Raw genomic sequence first — 27,376 nt, 5'->3', positions numbered from 1 at the left:
GGGGACATTTTCATATATTTTTAAAATATTTAATGGTTAAAAATAGTAAAATTTTATTTTAAGTGGGACAGTGTCCCCGGTATCCCTTACTACATCCTTCCTGATTGAAGCACTTTCAACTTAACAGCGTTTACTGGTTTATGTTAGATGGTAGATACTGGACTAGGATTACTAGTACAATTTATGTTGTACATATCCTGGAATTTGATTTTCTTTCGGTTTACCAAACTTTGTTTCACTTGCGTTTTGTTGGGTTCCCAATCAGTGACGATATTAAGTATTTAGCTTGAATTCCGCCGTGTCTTTAGTTTTGAAAAGTGAAAACTGTTTTTGTTGTGCAAGATTATGTGTTTGAGAGTGTTACATACTACATACAGTATTGATCACAACACATCGCCCACATGTCTTCCTGCCCTTGTTGCGCATTGTTATTTTTTGTCTAATATATTTTGGAATCTCACCCGATATGAAGAAATTATATCTCCTCCACATGTGTGATATATCTTCGTTGCTTATTCTCCGTTACTCTCAGTTCCTTGCATCTTGCTCTGCATTCAAAGTGATTGCAGTTTGGTTTGTAGCTATATGGTAGGGTGTTGTTCAAGAATCACAAGTGATTGCGCTTTGGTTTATAGCTATATGGTAAGGTGTTGTTCAAGAATCAGTAGTTAAGCACTTGTAGATAGAGTGTTAAATAATGATCACGAGTGTACTGCATCAGTGGTTCAGCATTTGTTTTCAATTAGATGTGCTACAGCTAAGCGCCTAAGCCTTTAATCAAGCTATCTACAATCAGCCCTGCAAGAAAGGATCATTTTTTTTACCCAACGCACACCCTCTCTTCTTGTTAAGACATTGATTGTTTGAGTAAAACTAGGTTAGCTTGAAATTCATCGCCTCCACTTTGAGTTTAACATTTCAACCTCTTGTCACGAACACGGTTTTAAATGTCTTGGGCTGCCATATTTCTGCTCAGATGACTTAATCTACTTTCCCTGCTTTTGTAGTTTGATAGCATTCCCCGAATTCCTCCGAGGGCGGGTAAAAGGAATGACAATAAAATTACGAGGAAAGTCTTATTTCATGGTTTCTGATGATGTCTCCAGATTAATACAACAAAAATGATTCAACAAAACTTATTCGGATGTTTTGCAAGTCTACAGATAAGGATTGTGATTTTTATGTAAATCTTGTTTACCTGGATAAATATTTTTTAAATTTATATCAAACAAACCCTATCTTATAAAATATGTTTGAATTTTTCAAAACCTATCTTTTTCTTGGTTTATATATTTCAAACAAACTAACAGATTAGATTTCAAGATTAATTCAAATATTTTCAAACAAATTTATTTTCAAATCTTATCTATCTTATCCTTTGTTTGAAAATAAATCCGTTAGAACCTTGCTTATAAAATACAACTCACGTGTTCAGATTTCAGCAAATGCTTTCACGTCAATCTTTTATCATCTCAAAACACCTTCTTGTTCTTTATACCCGAGATATACATCCAGTTAAACAAGAAACCTAGTTTGAGTTGTAATCTTTCATATTTTATTCTTGTATATAAAAGATGTATTATATCACTTGTCCCGGATTGTGAGAGTTTGATTACAAGAGGAAGGTCAGGTAGTTGTGTGCTAGGGAAATGTTTCTTTCAAATGAGCCAAGTTTGTAATCAAGGAAAATTTGTAAGTATTTTGTTTTAAGGGGATATAATACATTCTCTATACTAGTTGGCATAAGGACTTGGATGTAGGTCATAAATTAGGTGTAGGGGCCGAACTAAGTGAAAACTTCTGGTATTTTTATTTATTAAGTTTTCAGCATTCTGTATTTTCATTACTGTTATTTATATTCTGCAGTTAATTGAGACTGTCCTATTTATTGTTTCATTTGTAAAATGACCGCCTTATTTGCATAAAATTTTGTCTCATTTGACTTGACAGTTAGAATATAATATTATCTATGGAGCCTTTGAATTTCAGAAAGTAGTAAACTAAGGATCAATTATGGCCTCGTTTATTTGCCATTGTTTGTTTGCCAGGTTCTGAGGCTACACAGTAACTTATATTTCCTTGGAAATAGGTTGATAATTTTTTCAAAACCTTTTTTCATATTTTTAACAATATTAATTTTATATAAAGATAAAGATATTATTTAAAACTTTCTAGTAAATGCTAAAAACAAAATAAAAATAAAAGTATATAAAATTATTATAAATTATCTATTATAAACTAATATAATAAGAATAATCAAATTAATTAAAAATATTATAAATATAACGAAATATTAATTATAAATATTAGAGACAAAAGATCATATCAACATAAAACTAAATTAAATATATTGATTAATAACTAATTTAAAAACGGTACATAGAATTTTGAGAGTATAATATTTAAAATTATTGTTGAGGAAAAGTATTTATTATAAATTTTTAAACACAAATAACTAATTACAAAATATTTTGAATGTCGATAAAAAATATTATAATATTACACACACATATAAGGCCAGGTAACTGAGTTCCCTATTTTACAGTAACTCGTGATACCTAAGAATCAGTAAGGAACCAAACGCTGTAATTTACTTATATTCCCGGAAACTCCCGGTTACTGAGTTGGTGCGTTACATGCTACCAAACGAGGCCTATATGAATCTGATAGGCTTACAGATGCAGAGCTAAACTGTTTCCTTTTCTACAATGGCCAACATTCTGGTTTTTATATGAGACCATTCTGGCTTTAAAATCTACTTATTATTTACAAGACCATTCCGGCTTTCACATCTGTTCTTAGGGCTTGTCTGGCCATCACTGAATAAATGGTTTATTGGCTTATAAGCCCGTAAGTACTTATATGAGTGTTTGTGGACTCAACTTGAATTTATAATTTATAAGTTTATAAGTTGAATGTTAGTAACGACGTACTTTTTCTCAATTTATTTTGATTTTTAATTTTTTTTTATTAATTTTAGTTTTTAAATTTATGTTTTTAAATATTAAGTTAATTTAAAAAGTCATTAATTAAGATAATAATATTAAAAAAATATTTATTTTAGTTCATTTAAGTTAAAAAAATTATAACTCATATGTAAAATTAACCAAACACTTAACTAACTTATAAGTATTATATACTTATCATTTTTACGTCACTTATTAATTTTAAGTAATAAGTTACTTATTTTAAGATTTTAAATTTGAAGTCATTGCAGTATTTTAATTTGAAGTCATTGCAATATTAGTATGACTTATTGGCAGCATCAGTCTGGATACCAATAATAATAGAATTAATCGATTAAAATACATTGCAACTTGATTTCTTTGTTTATATGCATAAAGAGTAAAGATGGTGTCATTTTTAAAAATCTGTACGTAAACTAGTTCAACGAATGTGGAGCCGTCTTTTCTTATGAGCTTAGTTCTTTCGGTACATGATCCTTCACCTCCTGTGCTACCGGGGCGTTTTTATTTACATTGCATCATTTTTATTAATTTCAAAAACGAAAAATTTATCAACCTTTGATTCTATTTTTATTAAGTTGTATTAAAAATAAATACAATTGCAGAAGCTTCTGATAATTAAACTAGAACCAGAATTGTACCAAACAATCCTACACTCTTAAAAAGGCCCCCAAGTGGACCTTTAGAGGCCCAAATAATTTGTTTCGGAATTTAAGTTGGCCTTGCTAGATTTAAAGTCCAGTGCTTCGACAAGTTTTGGGTTGATTAAATTTTTTAGCAAGCCTTTGTAAAAGTAGAGGAAACCCCTTTTTTATTTACCTCTTGCAAGGGTTTTCTTTTTTTCTGTTAAACTTCTTTCATTTCCATAGTTCGCAAATGAGAACAATTTTCTATATACTCAAATGGGCTTAAGGTTTCTAAATTATATATACTGTAGTAAGTCACTTTTTAATACAATCTATATCTATTTTCGTGAATGCATATTTTTTTTAGACGGTAAAAAATAAACACTTTATCATTTAAGTTATTTCATCGCGCTCTATAATCCTATTATTATAAAAATGTAATTCTGTAAATGTAGGAGGTTAATTCAATTATGTATTTCAAGGTTAATACGCAAAATCTTAAACACTTTATATAATTATCAAAAATAATTTTAGGAAATTTGTTATCAAATGAAATAATAAATTTAACCTCTCAAATAAAAACAACAAATTTATCAATATGCCAAAAAATAAATTTTCCAAATAAAGAACTCCAACAAATAAATTTCGAATTTTGTAAGTGGGCCCCATAAAAGCACCGATTTGACCGAGTAAGCTTGAGTAGTGATCCTACAAATAGAATGCAAAGAGGAGGGGGGAAGGGAAACAAAAAAGCGGACAGTAGCCGCATATCACGTGATGAGCATTTACCGCTATTTACGCTCACGGCTAGGCGGCGCCACCTTTCACTTTTCCACTCATCCTCTCACGTGTGCCCGCCGCGTGTGTTTCATTAAATATTCTTTTTATTTCGTCTTTTAATGAATGTTGTTTGTATTTCTTTAACATAATTAAATACTCCATCTTCTTCTTTGTTGTCTTTTTTATCTTTGCACATATTTGAATGTAATTTGACCGGATATTTAGAAATATGATTTTAAAAATTTTATTTTTGTGAATTAAAATATAAGTTGTCTACTTTTATTTAAAAAAAAATCATTTACAATTGATAATTTTAACTGGTCGGTCAAAACACATTAAATTGTGTGTAAAAGTCAAAATGACAAATAAAAAAATAGAGGGAGTACAGTTTATTTCTATACTAAAAAAGTAAATTTAAATAATAATAAAAAATAATATATGTTTTTAAGCTATTTAAAATTCAAATTTGACACTTATTCGAGAAAGCTAAAAAACGAAATTGTATTGATGCATACCTTATTTTATTTTAGTATTAATTTCAAAATATAAATAATGTATATTAATTGTGACAATTCGATATTTTGGAATTAAATAATAATATTTAATCCCTTTCTATGTTATTTTAATTTGTATTTAATAAAAAAACAATTTAAGTTAATGGAGTTAGCATTTATCCAACAAAGATTGGATTACTAGGTAATTTATTAGCGAATAAAACAGATATGGACAATAAACAAAAGAGCTGGAGCCTGCCTCCCTTATCCATCTTTAGTTCATCCCCATATTTATTTCGACTTAAAACCAATACAATTTGGCCACGTGTCGGACAGAAGGCAAAGATCACGTGAGAGCTGCCAGCTTTATCTATTATATTTAAATCTGAATTAAACCCGTCATTAATTTAATTAAGTCTAGAAAACCCTCGGCTGGACGGCCTCCCCCTACGTCACTTACTCAGTCAAACCCCTCGTTGACTGCGCCGAATCAGTTCTACCACCGCTTCGTTTCTCCCACCCCCCTTACACTGGCACGTGTGCTGCGTGCCCTCACGCACAAGTTCATTCAAATTTATCCAACAACTTTCAAATAATATTCTTTTATTAGCGGTTATTTCCTACATCCCATTTTAATAGTCAATTTTATAAAATATAAATTTTCCTAAAATATTTATTATATTCTTTAATACATACAAATTTTATAGTTTTCATATTAATTAAAATACCATAATTATAAATATCTTTGTATAAAAATTCAAAATATACACTATTTGTACATTACATCTTTTATTTCTTAATATGTGTGAAATTTACAAAGTGGATTATTAAAATAGGATGGAGAGAGTTCTTTTTTTTTTTTTTACTTTCTGTGCTAAGAAAAATGATTTCCCAAAAAATGTTACAAACAAATTCACAAATACTTACGCATCATCTGAGTACTCGATAACATTTTTCGTAAAAAATATAAAATCTAGTGTACAAACTTATATAAATATGTTATGGATAAAAATTTAAGATATATTAATTGTTGTATTTAATACTAAGGTTCGGGAGTTTAAGGTCTTTAATGGTTGCTCTCGTGTTTCGTAACTTAACTCTGCCTTTACGAGATACCTACGTATCTCTGTAGTTTAGAGAATCAAGGCAAAAAATGTAGTTCTGATTGGTGGGGGTGAGACCCCTAATATAGATGTTGGGAGTCCTTGAGTTGGACTTGGGTTAGGACACTTGGTGGACAAATCTCTGAATTAGAATGGACTTTGGAGTCCTAGGTAGTAGAAACCTGATTCTTGATCCCATGAGCTTCCTTGTAGGCCAATCTATAAGGATTTATATCCCCACTAAAACTCATCTTAATAGCTATTTTTCTCCCTTATTAATTAATTACGAAATTAATTAATATACAGGGTTTTTGGCCATCTTGGTTCCATCAGACCTGATCTGGTCCATCAGGCCTGATCAATGTGTTAAAATTTTTGGTCTGAATGTCATACATCTTCTTATTGGGCCTTGTAGCCCAAATCATGTGTAATTAATGCAACATTAACTACGTAATCAGGATTTATTTATTCCCTATCATTTGGCCCCCAACTTTTGGGAAACGGTGACTAGGTTTCGCAGAAGTTAAGTTCATTCGTTGCCTTACGGGGTATCGTTTTGCGTAAAGTGTGAAGCGACTTACACATTTATAACGATTTGCTTTAATTCCTATTATTTAGGAATTTACCTTATTTTCCAGGAATTTTCCCTTAATTTTCTGAATTTTTCCCTTAATTCTGGGATTTATCCTTAATTTCCTGGATTTTTCCCTCAATTATGGGATTTATCCTTAATTTTCAGGATTTTTTTCCTTAATTCTGGGGTTTTTTTCTTAACTTTCAGGAATTTTTCCCTTAATTTTCAGAAATTTTCTGGATTTTTCCCTCAATTCTGGGATTTATCCTTAATTTTCTGGATTTTCCCCTCATTTTTGGGATTTGTCCTTAATTTTCAGAAATTTTCCCCTTAATTCTGGGATTTTCCCTTAATTTTCAGGAATCTTTCACTTAATTCTGAGATTTTTCCTTAATTTTCTGGCTTAAAATCAATCAGGTGACATACCAAATCGATCAGGAATCCTGGTCGAAATCGACCAGGATCCTGATCGAACTTACTGTGATATTGTCACTCTAGTCGATTAAATCTTCGATCATGATTTTTGCAAAATCAATCATGATTCCTAATCGATTTCGATCAGGATCCTGATCGAACCAGCTCACAAAACACCATTTTAATCGATGGAATCTTCGATTAGGATTTTTGCAAAATCGATCAGGATTCCTGATCAATTTCGATCAGGATCCTGATCAAACCAGCTCACAAAACACCACTCTAATCGATGGAATCTTCGATCAGGATTTTTGCCAAATCGATCAGGATTCTTGATCGATTTCGTTCAGGATCCTGATCGAACTAGCTCACAAAACACCACTCTAATCGATGGAATCTTCAATCAGGCTTTATTCCTTTGTCGATCAGGACTCTGATCGAACTAAGTGGTTTTTTTATCCTTTAGATCGAATGAAATATCGATCAGGTTTCTTCCCTTTGTCGATCAGGACTCTGATCAAACTAAGTGGCTTTTTACCCTTTAGATCGAATGAAATATCGATCAGGATTCTTCCCTTTGTCGATCAGGACTCTGATCGAACTAAGTGGTTTTTAACCCTTTAGATCGAATGAAATATCGATCAGGGTTCTTTCCTTTGTCGATCAAGACTCTGATCGAACCATTTCTTCAAAATTCTGGTCGATTTTTTACTCTTCAATTTCCATTCCTGCTTTTAGAATACCCCTGAAACTTCTCTATGACGGGCTTTCCTCAAACTGGGTCTGACTGTATGGGCCTAAAAACGCCTCGTATTCCGAGCTTTTCGCCTATAAAAGAGAAGTGAGAAGCGAGAATCCTCACTTCACTTCTCATTTCTCAACGTTTCTTTCAAAAACTATCTCAAATTTCTCTCAAGTTTTCTCTCTTAGAAAGGCGATTTCCGGCTACTTCAATCACCGTAGCTCCACCACCTTCAAGTTTTTCTGGGTTTCAAGCCTTCATCCGATCTTCAAGTGTCAACCTTGAATTTGTCTAATCTATGCCCACAACTTACTAAAATGTTTCTCTTAAATTTAAAATATTTATCTTAAATTTGTTAACTATTGTGTTTATCATAAAACTTATACATCACGAGTATATATCTAATATTCAGTATTATAATCGCGACTCAAAAATGGGTTATGACAGGAAAGATTCTCATTTTTTATATTATATATGAGATGTGAAAGATATTCAACGTGAATATATGAAATGTACTTTTTAACTGAAAAATTTACCGCATAATAACGAAATATGTCATTTATAATAAATATTATCATTACTATAATAACAATCTATTTTTAGACTTTTACGCTTATTAAAAAATCTCATGATACATTTTTAGCTCTCCCCCCAAAAATGCATTAATTTCATAAAGAAATAAACTAGAATCGCAATTATAAATTATTGTTCAAATTTTAAAAAAGATATTTTGGAAAAAAGTCCCTAATGAAAAAAATATATTAAATGAGACCCCAATTAAAAAAATTCATGTGAAAATTATGTTCTAATGCATTGGCCACTCGGGAGAACCTTTTCAAGCGTAAGTGTTCTTTCTCTCCTTATTGTCCATTTTGTATGGACAACGTTGAACTATTGAACATGTATTTTTTCAATGCTGATAGATTAGTCCAGTATGGTTCTATTCTACTTTGATATTAAATCCTCCTTCTTCCTTTACTTAAACCGTATTACAATATTTATTAACTCTTCTTTCAAATATGGTTTTTAAAAGAGATCGTATGCATCATTTGTCAAATTTTGCTTTTGTTGGCTGGTCTATTTGGTTAGCGATGAATCAATTTATCTTCGACTATAATCCGGTGTGCCCAGTTTCTGTCATAAAGACTAGTTCATATGCTTAATCAGAACATATTTCGTTGTTTTAAGCATCTTGTCAGGTGTCACATAACTCTGTTGATAATTCTTCACTCTTAGTAGAATCCCTTTGTAAATCTAGTAAAATTCAATTGCGACGGTACTTTCAAATGAGGTGTTGCGGCTATCAGTGTTATGGGAAGAAAATTATAATGAAAAGTTTATTGATGGTAAAGGTTGTCGGGTTTCAACCATCTCACATCTTCATTCTGAGCTATATGCAATTCGAGAGGTTTATTTATTTATAAGGTGTCATCACTTCTTAAATGCTATAATTTAATCAAAATATAAATCAACTAGTGACTTATGTTCTAAAGAGGCTGAACCTTGTTGAAATTCTGCAAAATTAATCGAATATATCAGATTAATAGTGTATGACTTTCATATAAATTTGGTTTCTGTGTCTTGATTTTGCAATACTATTGCTCATCGAATTGCCAAACAAGCCTTTTTGGGAGTTCTACCGCTTAACTGGGTGTTTGGTCCCCTGTTCTTTTATCCTCTTTGATGAGTAGAGACTTTGTTGCTTGATGCTTTATGAGATGTTTTTATCAACCCCATCTTTGTAAAAAATGAGACTATAATTATTATAGGGATTTTTCATGGTGTGCCGAAGGATACACAATAGTCAATAACTCCCATAGAAATGAGCTCTTCTTATTGGTGGTTGAATAATAAATCTTAATGCCCTTCATGCATTCACATCAATTTCACCAATAAAAAGAGCCCATTTTTATTGGAGTTAGTGACTAATGTGTGCCCTTGGGCACACATTAGAGGAAGACCGATTATTATAAGATAGAAATACATAAAGAAGTAACAAAAAAAAGATAATTGTACATGATGTTGCCATTTACGGGGGCACACATTAGAGGAAAACCGATTATTATAAGATAAAAATATATAAATAAATAACAAAAAAAAGATAATTGTACATGATGTTGCCATTTACGGGGCATTCTGAATAAGAACAAGACAAATTGTATATGATGTTGTCCTTTATGGGTGACATCCTAGAATTATATAACTGTTTATCCGGTGTCCATCCGGTTATATAAATACAGATTCTGTCGATATAGTTTTTCCATTAAATAATGTACGTTTGGACAATTCAATAATTTTTCATTTGTTATCGGATATATATGGTGTTTTTCATTAAATAATGTACGTTTGGACAATTCAATAATTTTTCATTTGTTATCAGATATATACGACGTTTTTTCTGTTTGTCACATTCATATTATTACATTATTAATACATTTTATTTATTAGAAAATAATCAACAACATAATAATAACTCAATATTAGAGAACATATTCAAAAAAAATTTACATTTCTCGGTATTGCGTCCAATATATTGAAAGATAAAACAGAGATATTGTATCCAAAAAGATTGCACAACTATTATTTAACTATCCAATCAGAACTTCTTTTTCCTCTAAAATTAAAGAGAAAAATTTGTGAAATAAGCCTCTGGTCTTTATTTTCTCACTCACATCATAATAAACAAAAATTAAAATTTGCCAATTGCAAACAACTTCTTCAAAATGTAGCCACGTACATACAGGGCAAATGTATAGGCAGTAAAAAGGAGAAAAAAATAGGAGGTAAAAAGTGAGATGTATGGGTTAAGAAGACAGTAAAAGTTCTTAAACGTAGGCCTAGCACCCGGATGAGGAGCCGAATTAACGCCCAACACATTACTTTCCCACACTCGCCTTCAACCCCGCGTGTACTCACTCTCCTTCACCTCCTATAAAACACACCCTCATTCAGAGTTCCTTTTATTCACAAAACATAACCTAACTTTCACCAACAAACTCAACAATGCCTCCTAGAGATAAACTCTACTCCGCCGCCGCAATTCCCACCGCCGCCAGAGAGACACGGTACCGCGGCGTGCGTAAACGGCCGTGGGGCCGGTATGCTGCCGAGATTAGAGATCCTGCTAAGAAGAGCCGCGTTTGGTTGGGTACTTTTGATACGGCTGAAGAGGCGGCGCGTGCGTATGACGCGGCTGCTCGCGAGTTTCGAGGGATTAAAGCGAAGACGAATTTTCCGACGTCGATGGAGCTCATCGCCGCTGCGAATCCGATTAAAATTGCTGGTAGTAATGCACGGAGCCCTAGCCAGAGCAGTACTGTTGAATCGTCGACGTCATTTGCCGCCGGAGCTCCGTCGTTAGATCTCAGCCTCGCGCCGAGAAATCTTCCTGGTGCCGTTCATTATCCGACGATCTTCCCGGCGGCGCGTCCTGTTTATTTCATCCAAGCGCTGTCCAGATCAGACGGTGTGATGAATTTCAGACCTGAGCAACGGCTTAACGGCGGCGTGTTCGCCGGATGTGTGCAAAGCGACTCCGATTCATCGTCCGTCGTCGATTACAACTACACTGATCGGAGAAATCCGCTAGATCTCGATCTCAACCTTCCGCCGCCGTCGGAAGTTGTGTGATCTCCGATCTATAATTTTTTAATTTTCGCTAATTTTAAAATTAGAAAACAGATTAAAAAAAGGAGATGAATATTATTAGTCGAAGAAGAATGAAGTGATGAAATTCTCAGCCTGACAATATTTTCGAATGTGCTGATATATAATTAAAATATTATTATAGTTTTGTTAATTGTTCGTCTTGATCATTTTCAATCTCTGTAATGTATATATCAAGAACAAATCACCTGTTTTTGCAGCGAAAGTTGTTTCGATTTATGAAATTGTTTAATTTTAATTTGTTTTTAAATAATTGGAAAATTGAATAATGAGAGATGGTGGAGTTGAAGGAGCATGGCATCCGGCTGTCGGGATGACGGGAGGAGAGACTTTCGAGAATCGATTATTTTATTATTTTTTTGAATTTTTGTCGTTTTCAAAAACGCGTATCCGTAATAATGTGTGGATTGTGGAGGAGTATTTTAATTTTGTTCATGCGGCTGGCTGGCTGGCTCACTGTACTAAAAAGAGATGGATATTGAATATTGATGCCATGTAGAGAGGGCTGTTTTGTAATTACAAACACTTTATGTGTTGTTTAAATTAAATATTGAGGTGAATATAAAAAGGGTGAGGACGGCACCGACGGCGTGGGTCTATTTGTTGGGCAAATAAAAAGGTGACATGGAATCAGCAGATCAGCCGCTGTGTATTGAATATTATGTACTCTTACTTTTATCTTCATTCTCGTGTAAACATGTTTTGTAGATGTGCAACTGCCGTCTCCTGTCTCCATTTTATTAGTATTATTTGTACAACCCTCCAAGTACAATTCATTATTACTATTACTAGTACTAAATACTCTCTCGGTCATCAAAAATTTGGAAAAGTAATTTTCATTCGAGTTTTGTAATATGAAGTTGATACGATATTATGGTGCACCAGGCCGCCTCTTTTTCGAGAATAAGAACATGATTTGTTTACATCTCATGTTTCCGAGATCATGATTTTGATTTAAAAATAATAATTTTTAAGATCTCAAATTGATGTATAAGGGAATGTCCCAAGGAGTTCGGATTGCGGTAACAATTTGTCACAAACCAAGTTCGTAATAAATGGTCTTTTGGCTGTTGGATGAAGTCACGAACGACTAGGATTAAAATAACAACGCTTATGAATCATTGATATTATCTATTATACAGACTAATTATAATTTTATCCTGTAAGCAGATCGCGGATAATGTCCGCGGTTGGTATATGTTTTTTTTTTCCTTTTAACCGCTAAAGCTCGCAGCAAACGTTATACGCACACAACACGACAGAGAGACCGAGAGTAAAGAGAAGAGAGGAGCCAACAATTTCAATTCCAACCATTCCAATTATCAAATCTTCCTTTCTAATTACGGGTACATGCTTATCAGTTTGAATCATTATTATTTTCATGAATCTAGTATATTTTTGTTTGATTAATTCCGGTTAAGTTCGATAATATTCGTCTTAGTTCATGAATCTATGCGTGTAGGTATTTGTTTGATTATTTGTTTAAGTCTTAGTTTGATATTATGTGTAAATTGAAAATTAGGGTTTAGAATTTTGGTGATTTAAGGGTTTCGAATTTGGGGCTTATTATTTGTTTGAAAATGATATTTTTTAATTTTGTAATTACATGTCTGAATGAGGCAATATTAAAGTTTCGATAAATTGTATTTTTTTGGTCATTAAAAATATAATTCCATATAATGGTATTTAATTGTAAATAAAAAATTATAACATAGTGAATTATATTTTGTTGGGAATTATTATTATTATTTAATTCTTGTTTAATGTTGAATACGCGGTTATTAAAATTTTGCTTACAATATTTCCACGTATGGCTAATTTTGATAATTTCGGAAATATGTTGTCGGGTCCGAATGTGCATAACATTATTTGGGATAACCGATATCACGTTAGTGACGATGTTTGGGACGATGTAGGGGAGAGAGGAGTTGGATGGCTATTCCGGAAATAAGTCGTTGAAGGATTGTAAGTTAAGAAGACCACGTAGGGATTTGTTACACATGCTCGGGTTTGTGATATTTGCAAACACTCATGTTGTCTTGGCTACTGATATTAAGTTGGTATCCGCTTTGGGAGAGCGTTGGAGACCAGAGACCAACACTTTCTTTACGAGACATGGGAGATGACTGTTACATTGGCGAATGCAGGCTTCATTCTGGGGTTGTTTGTTCAATTGGATGCGTTGACATGTGGGTGATAGAGAACAAGGCTCGGTATATTATTAATAATTGGTTTTAGCCTTTGACCGAGGAGGATGTGGAGGAGGCTTTGTATATCAAGCTATCGTGGTTGTTTGATAGATATTGTAGTAGAGAAGCCCGAGAAGAATAATATGTTGGCCACAGTTGTACATACGAAGGTGTATTTGCTATTTGTGATGGGTTGTATCCTCTTCCCTAAGAACAACAAGTCTTTTGTTCATGTTCAGTACATCCATCCTCTGGTTAATATGCGGGAAATTCCTTGATATGGTTGGGGTGCAGCTGTGTTAGCTCACTTATACAAAGAATTGGAGAATGCTGCGAAGAAGGGTAGTAAAACCATTGCTTGTTGTGCGTGGTTGTTATAGGTTTGGTCTTACGAGATATTTCCTCGCATTGGCGTGCCTATACGGGATCTCGGTCAGGAGGATTATCTGGTTGCTGAGGGATGGGCCTATTCTACTTTGATTCTACTCATCAAAGTATTACAAAGAAGCGCAGGAAGGCGGGTCATCACCATAATTTGCCATTTTATATGGGTGAGTTTGATGGTGTTGCTGGTGATGAGGTAGTTTGGAGGCAATAAGCTAGATTCGAGGAGGTTATGGACTGTGAGATGATACACACACAAGTTGCTGGGTGTGGTCGAGTTCCCCACATATGCTATGATGTGGTTGAGTGGATGCATCCGGACAGGGTGAGCAGACAAATTGGTGGTAGTCCCTAAGTTCCACGAGCGCCGGTGAACATGGTTGGTTACATGGGGTCTAAGGAGGCCACATTTGCAAGAGAGGATCGGCCTGTTCGGTGGTTCATTGATATTGGTAGATGGTTAGGTTATGTTCATATTTAGATGGGCTTGTTGATGAATCAATTGACATTGCCCCTGAGGCTGATTACATGGCGTAATATGCGGATGTATTCTGTATGCGACATGAAAGCTGAATCCACACCCTCAGCAACAGTACAAGACACGGGAGTTGTATGATGGCCTCGAGGGATATGAAGTTGTAATTGTTCTACAAATTTTCATATTTCACATTACATATTTTGCACAACACATTACCATATGAATTACCTTCACACGTATTTTATCCTTCACACATATTAGCCTTGTGGAATTAATGAAAAAATATATGTTTATGTTTGTAGATGGTTCCCGAGCTTATATGATGAAGCAGTTGGATCCAAGATTCCTTCCGAGTTTTTGAATGACTTTAGGTGGATTTCTGGTAACTTCCTTACACCTTTCACACGGTTGATGAAGAAGATTAAAGGACCTGCCTACAAAGCTCCCACATTTCGGAACTTCACAACATATTTCATTGCATCTTCCACTGACGACATTAACATTTCGTCATTCCTCCTCAAAATGTCGTTGACATAATACAATCATCCCGACATGTGTCTCAGCCTCCCCAAACTGTTGCCTCATCTAGTAGACCTGCGAAGCTTACATCCCGCAGGATGTAAGAAGAAAAGTGGAGTATCACGAAGAGTTTGATCATGACAAAGAAGAATAAGATATATTCATATTGGGGATGTAGCTTTGGGATGGAGCCGAGGATCCCAGGTGGTCTTACTGTTCAGGGCTATCATGTTCATGCATCAACGATGTAGAGTGTAACAGCCCACACTTCCGGACTATTAATTCTCTATCGAAAATTAAAATAAAATATAATTTATCAATCCAAAATTCTATTACAAAGATGACTATTACAAAAGCGCAACTAACATAAGTCCAAAATTCAAACTATTCCAAAATTAAGGTCCTCGAAACTCCAATGCTATCCAACTCGAACTCTTACACGAAACCCGAAATTGTAAGTAATGAGTTATACAGCCCCGCAAGAGACCAATCGATCCAACTAGTTGGCCAAGTAACACATACACATATAACAAAATACGATAATCTATACGAAGTAAACATTTTATTCTTATTTTTATTCGATACACACAATACACGTACCGCATAAACAACAATAATTAAAAACCAATAATCCATGCCAAGACCACTACAACCCGGTGATAACGATCCTAAATCTTCATAAAATAGTCACTACAATCCGGTGACTACGGTCCTAAGTTCTTATTCGATATTTTCATAAACTATGGCAAAAATCAGAGATCTCAAATTATCGTCTAGACATCGCATATATAAATCATTACATATTCTATATCACATAATATTTATGAAATAGATGATCACTTAGCCCAAATTTTGATAATAAAATATACATGCATAACACACAATTTTGAAAACACTAGCAAAATCGATCAGAATCTTACCTCAAAACCTGACCATATCTGAATTTACTTTTTTTGACCCTCTAAACGATATTTTATTAGAAAATACGAAACACAAAAGTTGTAGTGAACGAAAAGAGCTTTCCTAAAAGTCCAGAATTAGCGAATTCTGACTTACGATGAATTTTCAACAAATTTTACAAGATTGCTAATTATGCTAAGAAGAAAAGCCATTACAAATTTTGATATTAAAAATGAGGAATGCGAATATGGTGTATTTATAACGATACAAAACCCTATATCTTAACCTACAAGTTATCCATATTATAGTTTGATCCAAATTTTAGGCCCATTAGTCTAATTCAAATTTAAATCCTAGTCCTTATCTAATTTTAATATATTTTTCTATTATTCTATTATTAATCGAATTCTAAAAATTACAGGATATTACATAGAGCCTTGCTCTAGGAACATGGGTTGATGACAAGATTATATACACTTATATGGTATTGTTTGTTACTCGTTGTTATTACATTTAACTTGTTGCATACATTTAACTTTTTGCATGCATTTTACTTGTTGCTGAATGCAAATATTTAACTTATTTATTTTTAGGAATTGCTAAGAAGTTGGGAGGAGAAGATTTACACTGCAAGTATATGGTAGAGGAAACTCGTCTATTATTTCATGAATCCCCACTTCATGGTACTTGGGAAATGACATGTGAAAAAAATCAGAAGAGCATATAGGATCGATGGAGTTTTAGGTACCGAACAAGGGAGCTTCATCTTGGGAAGGCAAGGGGATTTCTTGGTTTCGTATGCGCAAACGTCATGAATCTTGTAGTAGTTAACTTTATTTTCTAGTATTTTAATTTAATTTATGTAGTTGAATTTTAAAGTCGGATTATGTAGTTGGATTTTATTTTGCTTTATATAGTCGGATTACGTAATTGGATTTTATTTTGGTTCATGTAGTCAGATTACGTAATTAGATTTTAATTTGGTTTAAGTAGTCAGATTACGTAGTTAGATTTTAATTTGGTTTATGTAGTCGGATTACGAGTTCAATTTTATTTTTGTTTTTAATTTGGTTTTTAAAGTTGGATTATGAGTTGAAATATGTAGTTGATTTTTAATTTGGTCTTGTAATTGCTTTGGTTGGATGGATTATTTAGTTGAAATGTGGGCAGGTATTTGGTATTGTGATTGTGATGGATTTGGTATAAGTATTGATATGGGGACTGCGATTGCTTTGTTTTTTTCCAGGTTGGAGCTCTTCTTTCTGGTTGCAAAAGCAAAAATTCTAGTACCAACCGTGGACATTCCGCGGTCTGTCGTGGAATTTTTTGCTTCTGCAACCAGAAAATAATGTAAAAACAGTGCAAACACAAAACAAGGGCAACAAACCTTCTGTAACTTTTTCTTAATTTTTAGAAGTAAGCCTTACACTAACTTTAAAAATTCCTAATCACTTTCAAAGACCTTAAAATATATTAATAAATGATTTTTAGAAAAATAATTAATTTTTTCAATTCTTACAATAAATGAAAATTCCTTAAATATTCAACAAAAAGTCAACACGATCCTCTAACCCAAAATACCGAGTATATTAGAAAGACCCTCAGATAACCGGTGTTGAGCAACTCATTGAGTAGTATCCACGAAGCATGCAATGTGGCAGAGAACAAGTACACAACCATCACAGATATACCATTGCGTAAGCTTCCATGGATAAGGGTTGGAGTCATTCCAAATGGTTACGAGAATAGTACTCGAGCCATCATAGAGATGAAATTTTGCAAAACATGTCCTGCGTTCCCTCTCCGCCCCTCTCGTTAGTTGTGAAACCCAACCCTTAACATATTCAATGCGCATTTGGTCCATATTACAACCCTCACGAGGCCTTAACTTTATAATCGGGAATCCGATCATATTTAATAAGCTTACCACCATTCCATCCAGATTTTTTCCATTTTCCATCGGGGGTGTTGTTGCCCAAATTCAAGATCGGAAGGATGTACGAATCCGGATGAGAGTTCACTAAGTTTTTTTGTTCACTACCACCCATCCAGTTACATGCCTCGATCCAATTTTTGGCCCTATAAGCCTCCTCATCGGGCGGGTACAATTACATTTCCTCTTCCTTCACAAGGGGAGGCTCATCATTGTCCACAAGAGGCATCAACTCACCACATGCATCTTCCATCTCACTAAAGGTTGGTGAGACCCCAACGTCCTCGTCATTGTCCCCATACCATGAGTCACTTGGTTGGGAGTCCGATAATGTGTTGCTAACATGGGGAACCGAATAACAACTATGATCGGAGTTGTTGTCACCACTATACTCGCTATCGGGGTTGTTGTCACCACTATACTCGCTAGCCATTTAACCTATGAGAATAAATCATAATTATATGACAATAAAACATAACAAAAAAGAAGCAATTTTAAATACTAAATTTGTAAATTCATTACAAAATTACAACATTCCGTTACAAATACTACACTACTAATTATATTACGATTCTTGAGCATTTTTAAGATCTTCTAGTCTACTAACACATTTTCTTTTATCATGGCCTTCCATTTGACAATAGATGCACTTCCTTGGAGGCTTCTCTTTTTCACCAACTGATTTTATGGGACTTTTGAAATGAACGCCATTTTTCCTCACTTAAGTTTGGGACCAAATACGGTCAAGAATTGGTTCTTCATGGGCACTTTTATTTGGAGCATGATAATTGCTTTCGTAAGAATTAATTTCATCGACGCTCATTCTTTCGAGATTTGGTATTTCTCGATTCATCTCTCCAACATAATCATACCATTCCTTAGATGCAATGCTACTTTGACAAAAACTCATGGTTAACATTGTTATGCAATTAAATTGATCGTTTGAGGTCATCATCTACTCTATTGGCAAGACACCATATACTTTGTTGGCATGCATTTTCCACCCCATGAGTATGAAATACTGGAGAAATTCTGAAATTCGCTTCTTAATGAAGACTGCCAATAGGTATCTACAAGGTAGCCTCGAATGTTCAAACATTCTATACATACACATTCCTATCAAGATTACTTTGTCAAATGCAACAAAATAAACTTTTCTTCTCGTAGGCTCGGACATTGGCCTATAATAACTATAATATGTGTATACATCCCCTTGTCTCTCCCCATCTTCACAAGCTTATCGATTTTTTTTCAACGAAGTATTTTGAAGACTCAACCAATTCATCTTGAAATCTTCTAAACATTTCTTTGGTATAGATACAAGAAGCATGATATTACAATGTGGTATGTATTTTCATGGAACACTTTATATTAATCGTGAAATAATCTTCTTCCTTCTCCCTCATGAATTTCCTTCCCAATATTTTTTGGGCATTTTCAATTAATTTCTTCAACCCCGTTTCCGAACTCACATAAATATTAAAGAAGAAATTCATCCCCTCACTCCTCGATGTACTATTTTGAAATGCTGAAAATGTGTTTCTAGTATATGCAATAATCCACGTGCGCTTCAACTCATATAATCCATTTAATCATTTATGCTCTTGCAAGTGATACTTATCCACAAATGATTCCCATCTAGCCTCAAAAATATCTTCGATGAGGGAATCATAAATACAACGGTTGAAGTCCTTCTTGAATTCTGAAAAAGCCGAATAATAATGAGTTAATTTCTCGGGGAATTTATGACTTATGTGCCAAGAACACAATAAATGGGTAGTACGTGGGAGTACCTCTGTGGGGTTTCGAGGCATCAAACGCAGCGGAAACAATGTTTAAAACTGTAAAGAAATAGAAAAATCGGAACCCATCGCAGGATCCATGTGAAAAGACAATATTCAATACGTGGTTAAGATGTTTACGGTTTACCTTAAGAAACTTTACTATTTCTGTTGTCTAATGACGGTCCAAACTTTCAATAATCACCACGTATCCCGTCGCGAAATGATCTACGCCTTGAAGGTATCCACACGAATGATCGAACGGATGATGAACGTGTACTAGCACTCGTAAATCAGAAGCTGCCTTCTCTCTCTCTCAAGCTGGTAGGGTTTGTGTTTTATCTTATAAAAAGGTCAAAACCTAGTTGAGGCTTAAAAGATATTATATAGACAAAAGAAAAAGTCTTCTAACCCTAAACTAATTTAGAGTTTTAATAAATTTCGAAATCCTAGTTATTATTAATTAAGTCTTACTTAATCACCTAATAACTCAATTCCAGATTTAATATTAAATTCAAATTTCTTATTTAATTAATTAATTAAGTCTTAATTAATTAATAACTAATTATTCGAATTACTTAAATAAAATTTAAATCCGAATTTAAATTATATAATCCTCCAATCATTATTTTTGTGACCCTTTAGCTTATTATTATGTCGGCAACAATTTAAAATCGTAAAGAATGAGCAGCATCTAGTAATACATCATTGCTATCCAAGTAATAATAATTAAATCGGCGATCGATTAAACTTTCTTGAATAATGTACAATGTAATATAATCCTTTTAACCAAATATTATAGATTAAACTCGAGGCATGTTATGTGTCATCCACTTCATGGTTTAATCCAGGTTTCCTTGATCAATGAGTAGACTATCATTTCAAATCAACATTTGAGCGCGGCGCCACGCATTTCATAGTCTAGCTCACACAAGAGGCCAATAATATCTCTTCAAAATTAGGAGGGTTAAATCCTTTCTAAATCATTCATATTTTTCACTCGATTTGTTAGGTCACATACACTGTAGAAGGGGGTTGAATACAGTGTATGATACAATCAAATTGAATTAAGAACACAAATATGTAACAAAGAATAATCTTATTAATAACACAGTATTGCAATGAAACTGTTCTCTCTCAGTGATGAACAATATCACTAAGAGATGCTAGGGTTACAATGAATAATATTCTCGATAATGATAACACTTATAGTGTAAACTCTATGCTGTGTTTATATACCACACAGTTACAAAATAATCTCTAATTGATATCGAATATAATTCTCTATCCTAAAATATATCAATTAGTTATCTTTTCCTCCAAGTCTTTTATTTTTCATAGAATTCTTCTCCATGCATATCTCTTCTTGTTTTAGTCTTGATCTTCTTTCCCTTCAATCAGCCGCCTTCCTTATCTGATAGTCTTCTTAAGTCCTGATATTATCTTCTGATGAATATCTTCTGATATCTTAAGTTCTGATAACTTAAGTTCTGATATCTTAAGTTCTGACTTCAGTATAAGTACTAATTTCCAGTTAAGTCCTGATTTGTCCTGTTAGTCAAGATTTGAAAACTAAAGACAAATCATTATTAGACATGACATCACAAATAAATCTAACAATCTCCCCCAACTTATAAATTAGCATAATATACAAGTTCAATAGATATTTGAAGATGTCAAAAACATTAAGTACAAATGCATATGAGAATTTGACTAGATAACTATAACTCACAGTCCTTGTAGCTTTTACCATTCTTAAAGTCTGATATCAGCTTTAGCCTGTATATCCTTCAAAATTTAACAGTTGTAGTCCTTGACCTGGCTTTAGTGTGTGATCTCTTTAATGTCAGGAGTTGTTCTGAGATAGTTCTTCAGAAGAGTTCTCTCAGCATATTCAAGTTCATTTATCATTCTCCTTTTAGCATCTTTAAGTTCAGCTGTATGTTCTCCTGTCTGAAAGATAGCAGCCCTGAGATCTTTAATCTTTGCTTTCCTTATCTCTTGATCCGGTCTGATCAGATAAGCTTTGTCAGACTCCAGATTTAATTCAACACCCTTGATACCCAGAAAAGTAGTGATCTTGGCGGTATTGGGCTTCATCTCAACTAAATCACCATTGTGAGCTTTGTACTTTGGATAGTATGGGCTGTCAGACTTTACAGAGTAAAGTTTCTTCTGCCTTTGAATATCAGATATTAAGTATCTGGCAACACCATCTGTTGACCTGTTCTTCACTTGAAGTAGAAATAAAACATGTTGCAGTTCTTCATAATACTTCAACCTAATTGCATCCTTTCTTATCTAGAATACTCTCCCATCTGTCATTAAATAAAACGTTATGTCTTCTTTGATCTTGGAGTTGTAGACCATCTGTACAGACTCTAATTGATTTAGTCTTTCTGGAGTTTTCCCTACTCCTAGTTCAGTAAGGGATGTAGGATCTGAGGTAGAGTTGTTTATTCTTTTCTCATCAGCATTACCCAGACCTTTTTTATCTCTAGCTTCATTCCCTTGGATCAATCTACCCTGAAAAACATTTGTTGAAGTCTTCATACGTTAAGAAGATTGTTGAGATTTAGTAAACCCCGGTAGTAGAACTGTTGAAGGTTTAACATGAGCAATGTCAGAGGTTTTCTTTTCTTCTGATGTCAAGACAACTTGAGCTCTGTCAGAGGTTGCTTGAATATTCATTTTCTTCTTCAAAATCAGACTTGTATCTTCATCAGCATTTACTTCCAGATCCATGGTTGGCAGATATATCTTTACAGATTCATCAGCTTTTTCCATACCCTTGAATCTAGGATGAACTTCCACCTGTGATTTGGACTTGGCCTTAGATGCCTCAGTATTTGTCATCTCTTTGATCACAATGCCCTTAGACTTAGGTGGTTTCTTTGCTGTGACTTGAGTTTTAGACTTTGACTGAGATTTGTCATTTTCAGCTTTCAGTCTAATCTCTTCTTCCTTCAGACTTTCAATATCTATGCTTGGATTGTCCTTTAGGAACAGCCTTTTGGAGATCTCTTCATCAAGTTTCAGAGTTTGTTCATCAGAACTTATCTTTTTACCAGTATCAGAACTTGTTCTTTGACTTATAGTTCTGGCTTCCCTTGATAAAGAACCCCTTCCTTGACTTAGACCTCTACTCCTTTCAGAGTTTCCCTGGTCTTCATTATCATCATCCTTACCGTTCAGTGGTTGATCAGTTATGCATTTCGACTTAATTACTTTCTCCCCCTTTTGGCATTATCTGGTGGAAGCAGGGAGACAAGCAATTCCACAGAGTTTTCGATTTTATTGAGTTGGTTTTGTTGAGCAGCTTGATTCTTTAAAATATCAGATAGTTGAGCTTGCTGCTTTTCTTGAGTCTTTTCTATATACTCAATGCAGTCAAAGGTTGGCTTAAAAAACTTTTTCTTGTCCAATGTGACATTCATGGTTTGCTTAGTCACTGTATCTTGAATTTTGTCCACCTTGGCTTGAGTTATTGAGTGTTGACCTTGAAGGTTCCTGGTACTCAATGCAGTAACTCTAAGTTGTGCTTTGAATTTATCATTCATCAGCATCTCATCAGCTTTAGCCAGATGCTTAGCAAGAAAATCTGCAGTAGGAATAAAATCAACTTTGTTCCACTCTCTTCCTCTGTGAGTTTCACTCCAAGGAACTGGTGCATCCTTTCTCACAAAGTTCTTAATCAAATCAGCTTTACCAACTGTTTGTGGAGGTGCATGTCCAGAAGGACCAGCTGCATCAGTATTTATATTTGTAGCAACTTCAACAAAACTTGCAGAATCTTCACTATCAGCATCTTTTGATAGAATAATTGTATGTGAAGCAATAGAAGATTCATCTGCATGGATATCACCATCTAGCAGTGGAGTTGTTAGTGGAGTGTGCTGAGAAAGATGTGAAGTACATGGAGCTTCCAGATACAAGACCACAGACACATCCAAGTTGTTGATATCAATTTCAGCACTTGTGCCTGGGTTGTCAGCATGTACTGGAGAGTCTATTGGAGACACAGGAGGTGTAGGCATTGGAGTAGTCTTTGGCTCTTGGATTGGAGATTTGTGAGCTTCATGAAGTTTTGGCTCAACACTTGGAAGAGATTCAACTACAGTAGGTTCTTGTGGGATCAGAGATTCCTGACCCCCTTCCATAGCTGCTGCTTCCATTTCTCCTTCAGAGATTGATTCTTCTACAGCCCTCCTTGCTCTTTGCTTTTTAAGTCTCTTAGCTGGTGGAGAGACTCTAGGAGCTTGATCATCAGAGTTTAGCTTTCTAAGCCTTTTTAGGGGTCTAATACTCCCAGTTTCTTGAGTTTTTTGAGAAGAGACCTTCTCAGCTACTTCAACAACAGGTTATGATGGTTGAACCTGTACCTCATCATCAGACTCATCTCTTAAAATCATCTTCCTTATTTTCTGCTGTGCCTGAGGTACTGTCTTAGTCCTCTTTGCTCTAGAAGAAGAAGGCTTCCCCTGATTATGTGCTAATGGCTGGCTGGCATGTTCTGATGTATGTGTTTGTTGAGTGGCAGTAGTAGGTTCTGATGTCTGTTGTGGTTGTGGTTGTTGTTGTGGAAATCAGGATATAATACAGAGTAAGTATCAGCATCAGCATTTACAAGGGCTTGCTTTACTGCTAAAGGAATTCTAAGGGGTCTCATAACTTTTTTTTGTTATCAGCAGTTAAAAGGTCAGTAAAAGCCCTTTTTGCTAACCTAAAAGGTTCTATGTGTTCACTTGCTAGTTGTGGTTCATCTGATGTACAGTAACTATAAATTAACTGACAGAACCTAGCAAAGTAAACTACATTCCTGTCCTCTTCCATTCTATCTGCTATAAAACATAACACAATCTTGGCATAATCAAAGTGAGACTGGTTTAGGAGAGCATACCCAATTTGTTGAGTCAGAATCAGAATGGCGTCAAAATTTGAGCATTTGTTTGCGAACGCCTTGGTGATGCAATCGAAGAAAAAGCTCCATTCTCTTCGAATATGTGGGCATTTAAGTTGGCCCAACTTTGCCAAACTCTCCTCATACCCTAAATTAGCCATCATTTGCTGTAGCAATGGCTCCTCAACAGCAGAACTGAACTGGCAGTTCTCAGGTAGATGTAGAGCTTTCCTGACTGTTGCCGGAGTAACAACATACTCCACCTCATTTGCTGTAAAAACGATGCTTGGAGTCCCATCCTTACCACCATCATCATAAAGTCCCGTTCACCAGAACGTCAGAACTTGACTTCCAGATAAAGTGGATGGTTGCGTTAAAGTGAACCCTATTTCACTATGAGCCAAGAAGTCCTGAACAAAATGAAGTTTCGACGGAGCTTCACTCTTGGTTAGAATGGCAGTGTAGTTGTTGGGGATGAACTTTTCTCCATTAAAGATTAGATCCTTGGGTACCATTGAAAAAGAAGTGAGAAATAAGAATGCCTAAAAGGTGTTTGGTAAAATGCTTGTGTAAAAACCGTAAGAGAATATAGAGAGAATAAGAGATCCGGGAAAAGCCATCTTTTTCTCTAGTAGACCCCCCACTAACCCGAGTGAACAGAGTATAGAATACAAAAGTAGATAAAAGATTTAAAATCTTTTCTCTCTTTTACTTATACACACAACTTGACAGCAGTTAAGACGAATTGGAACAGTCTTTACACCTGTCAGCCATTCAGTAGTTAAGACAATAGTTAATGGGCACGTGAAATAAGTAATGATTACTATGCACATGCAGTTTTTCAAAAAAAAAATTTGTTCCCACTAAACAAATAATTATGACTGTCTTTATCTCACTTAAACCAATATTCTGATAAAATAGAACCGTTCAAGTATTGACCAAAAATAAATCAAGTAAATAAATACTGCCACGTAAGCATCAGAACTTGATTATTATCATAATTTAAAGATCATCAGAATATGGCTTCTGTACTCAAAAAGTGAATGTTTATTTCTGTAATTCTTCACACAAATACTGATATAGTTTCCTCAGAACTTAATCATCAGAACTTCCATCAGAACTTGTCCTCAGAATTTATGCAACTAACACTTAAACTGTTCATCTAAAACAACATTGATCACCACAGTAATTTTCATCATTCATATAGAGTGTAATGTGTGCTTTAAGCTAAATATGAGACAAAGAGTAAAGTCTGATTCACTTCAGTACATCTTAGAAATAAGGCATAACTAAGAACTTTGCTCAAAATCTGTCATTAGTCTGAAGTATACTATAGAATGATTTCATACATGAGTCCACCTCAACTATTTTGTGCTCATTTTATGCATCTTTTGATATTCATTTTCACAGGAGCTCCTCACTGTAAGTGAGTCACAACTACTTATCAGAATTTATACTATTATCAGAGTATTTCTCCAGTAATCAGAAAATGTGAAAAGTCACCAAGAAAATTTTATTTTGCTTTTTTAATGCATATTACTTAATACCAGCAATGCACTTGGGTCTTCTCTTCCACATATATTTTTCTCTAGATCTCAAAGGATTACCTGATATTATTTCTTTTCTTTACTTTTTCTTTTGATAAGTGAGACTTATCAGCACTTTGTACATCCATAAGATTTACCAACATCAGAACTTAACAGATAAGAAGCACTATTCTAGTTTTTGACTTAGTAATAAGATACGAAAAGTAAACCTAACCAAGCTCAATATCAGAATTTGCTTAGTATATTAGAGACTACTAGGTCAGCATCTAGCACAGTTATCCTCATTGGATTGAATAGTCATAGAAACATTCATATCACTATCAGAGTTTAGAAATTCACATCAGACAACAATCAACACTTAGGAAAATTTCAATTTAAGCATATATTACATAAAGATAGTAATATCTGTAAATACTGATCATAAAGTCTGATGTATTCGAACATAAATTAAATAGATTTAGAGAAAGAACCTGAAACCATTCCTAGTACATTTACCAATCTTGTAAATGTAGCTTCACACAGTGGTTTTGTGAAGATATCTGCTAGTTGTTGATCTGTTTGAACAAAATGTAATTCCACTGTACCTTCCATCACATGTTCCCTTATGAAGTGGTACCTAATGCTGATGTGCTTTGTCATTGAGTGTTGAACTAGATTACCTGTCATAGCAATAGCATTTTGATTATCACAGTAAATGGGTATTTTAGAATATGTTAACCCATAATCCAGTAACTGATTCTTCATCCAAAGAATTTGTGCACAACAGCTTCCTGCAGCAATGTACTATGCCTCTGCAGTTGATGTGGAAATTGACTTTTGTTTCTTGCTAAACCAAGAAACTAATGTGCGCAGCTTCCACTTGTGCTTTTCCTGTCAATTTTGCACCCTGCAAAATCTGCATCTGAGTAACCTATTAGCTTAAAGTCTGATTCCCTAGGATACCACAATCCCAGATCAACTGTACCCTTAAGATTCTTGAAAATTCTTTTAACAGCTGTTAAGTGAGGTTTTCTTGGATCTGCTTGAAATCTTGCACAAAGACTGGTAGCATACATGATATCAGGTCTACTTGCAGTTATATAGAGTAATGAGCCAATCATACCTCTGTAATCAGTAATATCTACTGATGTACCAGTATCCTTATCCAATTTTATTGCAGTGGCCATGGGAGTGGATGCAATTGAACAATCTTGTATTCCAAATTTCTTCAACAAATTTCTGGTGTACTTAGATTGACAAATAAAAGTTCCTTCTTCATTCTGCTTGACTTGAAGGCCCAGAAAATAGCTAAGTTCTCTGTTGGGTCCCAATGTGTTTATAGAAGGGGGGGTTGAATACAAACAGTACCGAATAATCGAATAAATGCGGAATAAAAAATGT

The 27,376-nt window shown here is 34.3% G+C and overlaps 2 protein-coding genes across 2 annotated transcripts in view; both read left to right on the top strand.

Annotated features, from left to right (window-relative positions):
- LOC141711642 (protein yippee-like At5g53940) overlaps positions 1 to 27,376 on the top strand; it is a 255,796-nt gene that overhangs the window by 203,352 nt on the left and 25,068 nt on the right. The gene's annotated exons all lie outside the window — the stretch shown is intronic.
- LOC141711635 (ethylene-responsive transcription factor 4) lies at positions 10,651 to 11,498 on the top strand. Its single transcript, XM_074514223.1, has one exon. It carries the CDS (start codon positions 10,703 to 10,705, stop codon positions 11,327 to 11,329), a length of 627 nt encoding a protein of 208 aa, XP_074370324.1. The 5' UTR covers positions 10,651 to 10,702; the 3' UTR covers positions 11,330 to 11,498.

The sequence above is a fragment of the Apium graveolens genome, chromosome 3 (assembly GCF_009905375.1).
Source record: "Apium graveolens cultivar Ventura chromosome 3, ASM990537v1, whole genome shotgun sequence".
NCBI classification, from domain to species: domain Eukaryota; kingdom Viridiplantae; phylum Streptophyta; class Magnoliopsida; order Apiales; family Apiaceae; genus Apium; species Apium graveolens.
This window is presented reverse-complemented; position numbering and strand designations above follow the sequence as displayed.

What these genes read in the sequence shown, in the direction of transcription:
- LOC141711635 (XM_074514223.1), top strand. Translation starts at nt 10,703, where the DNA reads ATGCCTCCTAGAGATAAACTCTACTCCGCCGCCGCAATTCCCACCGCC.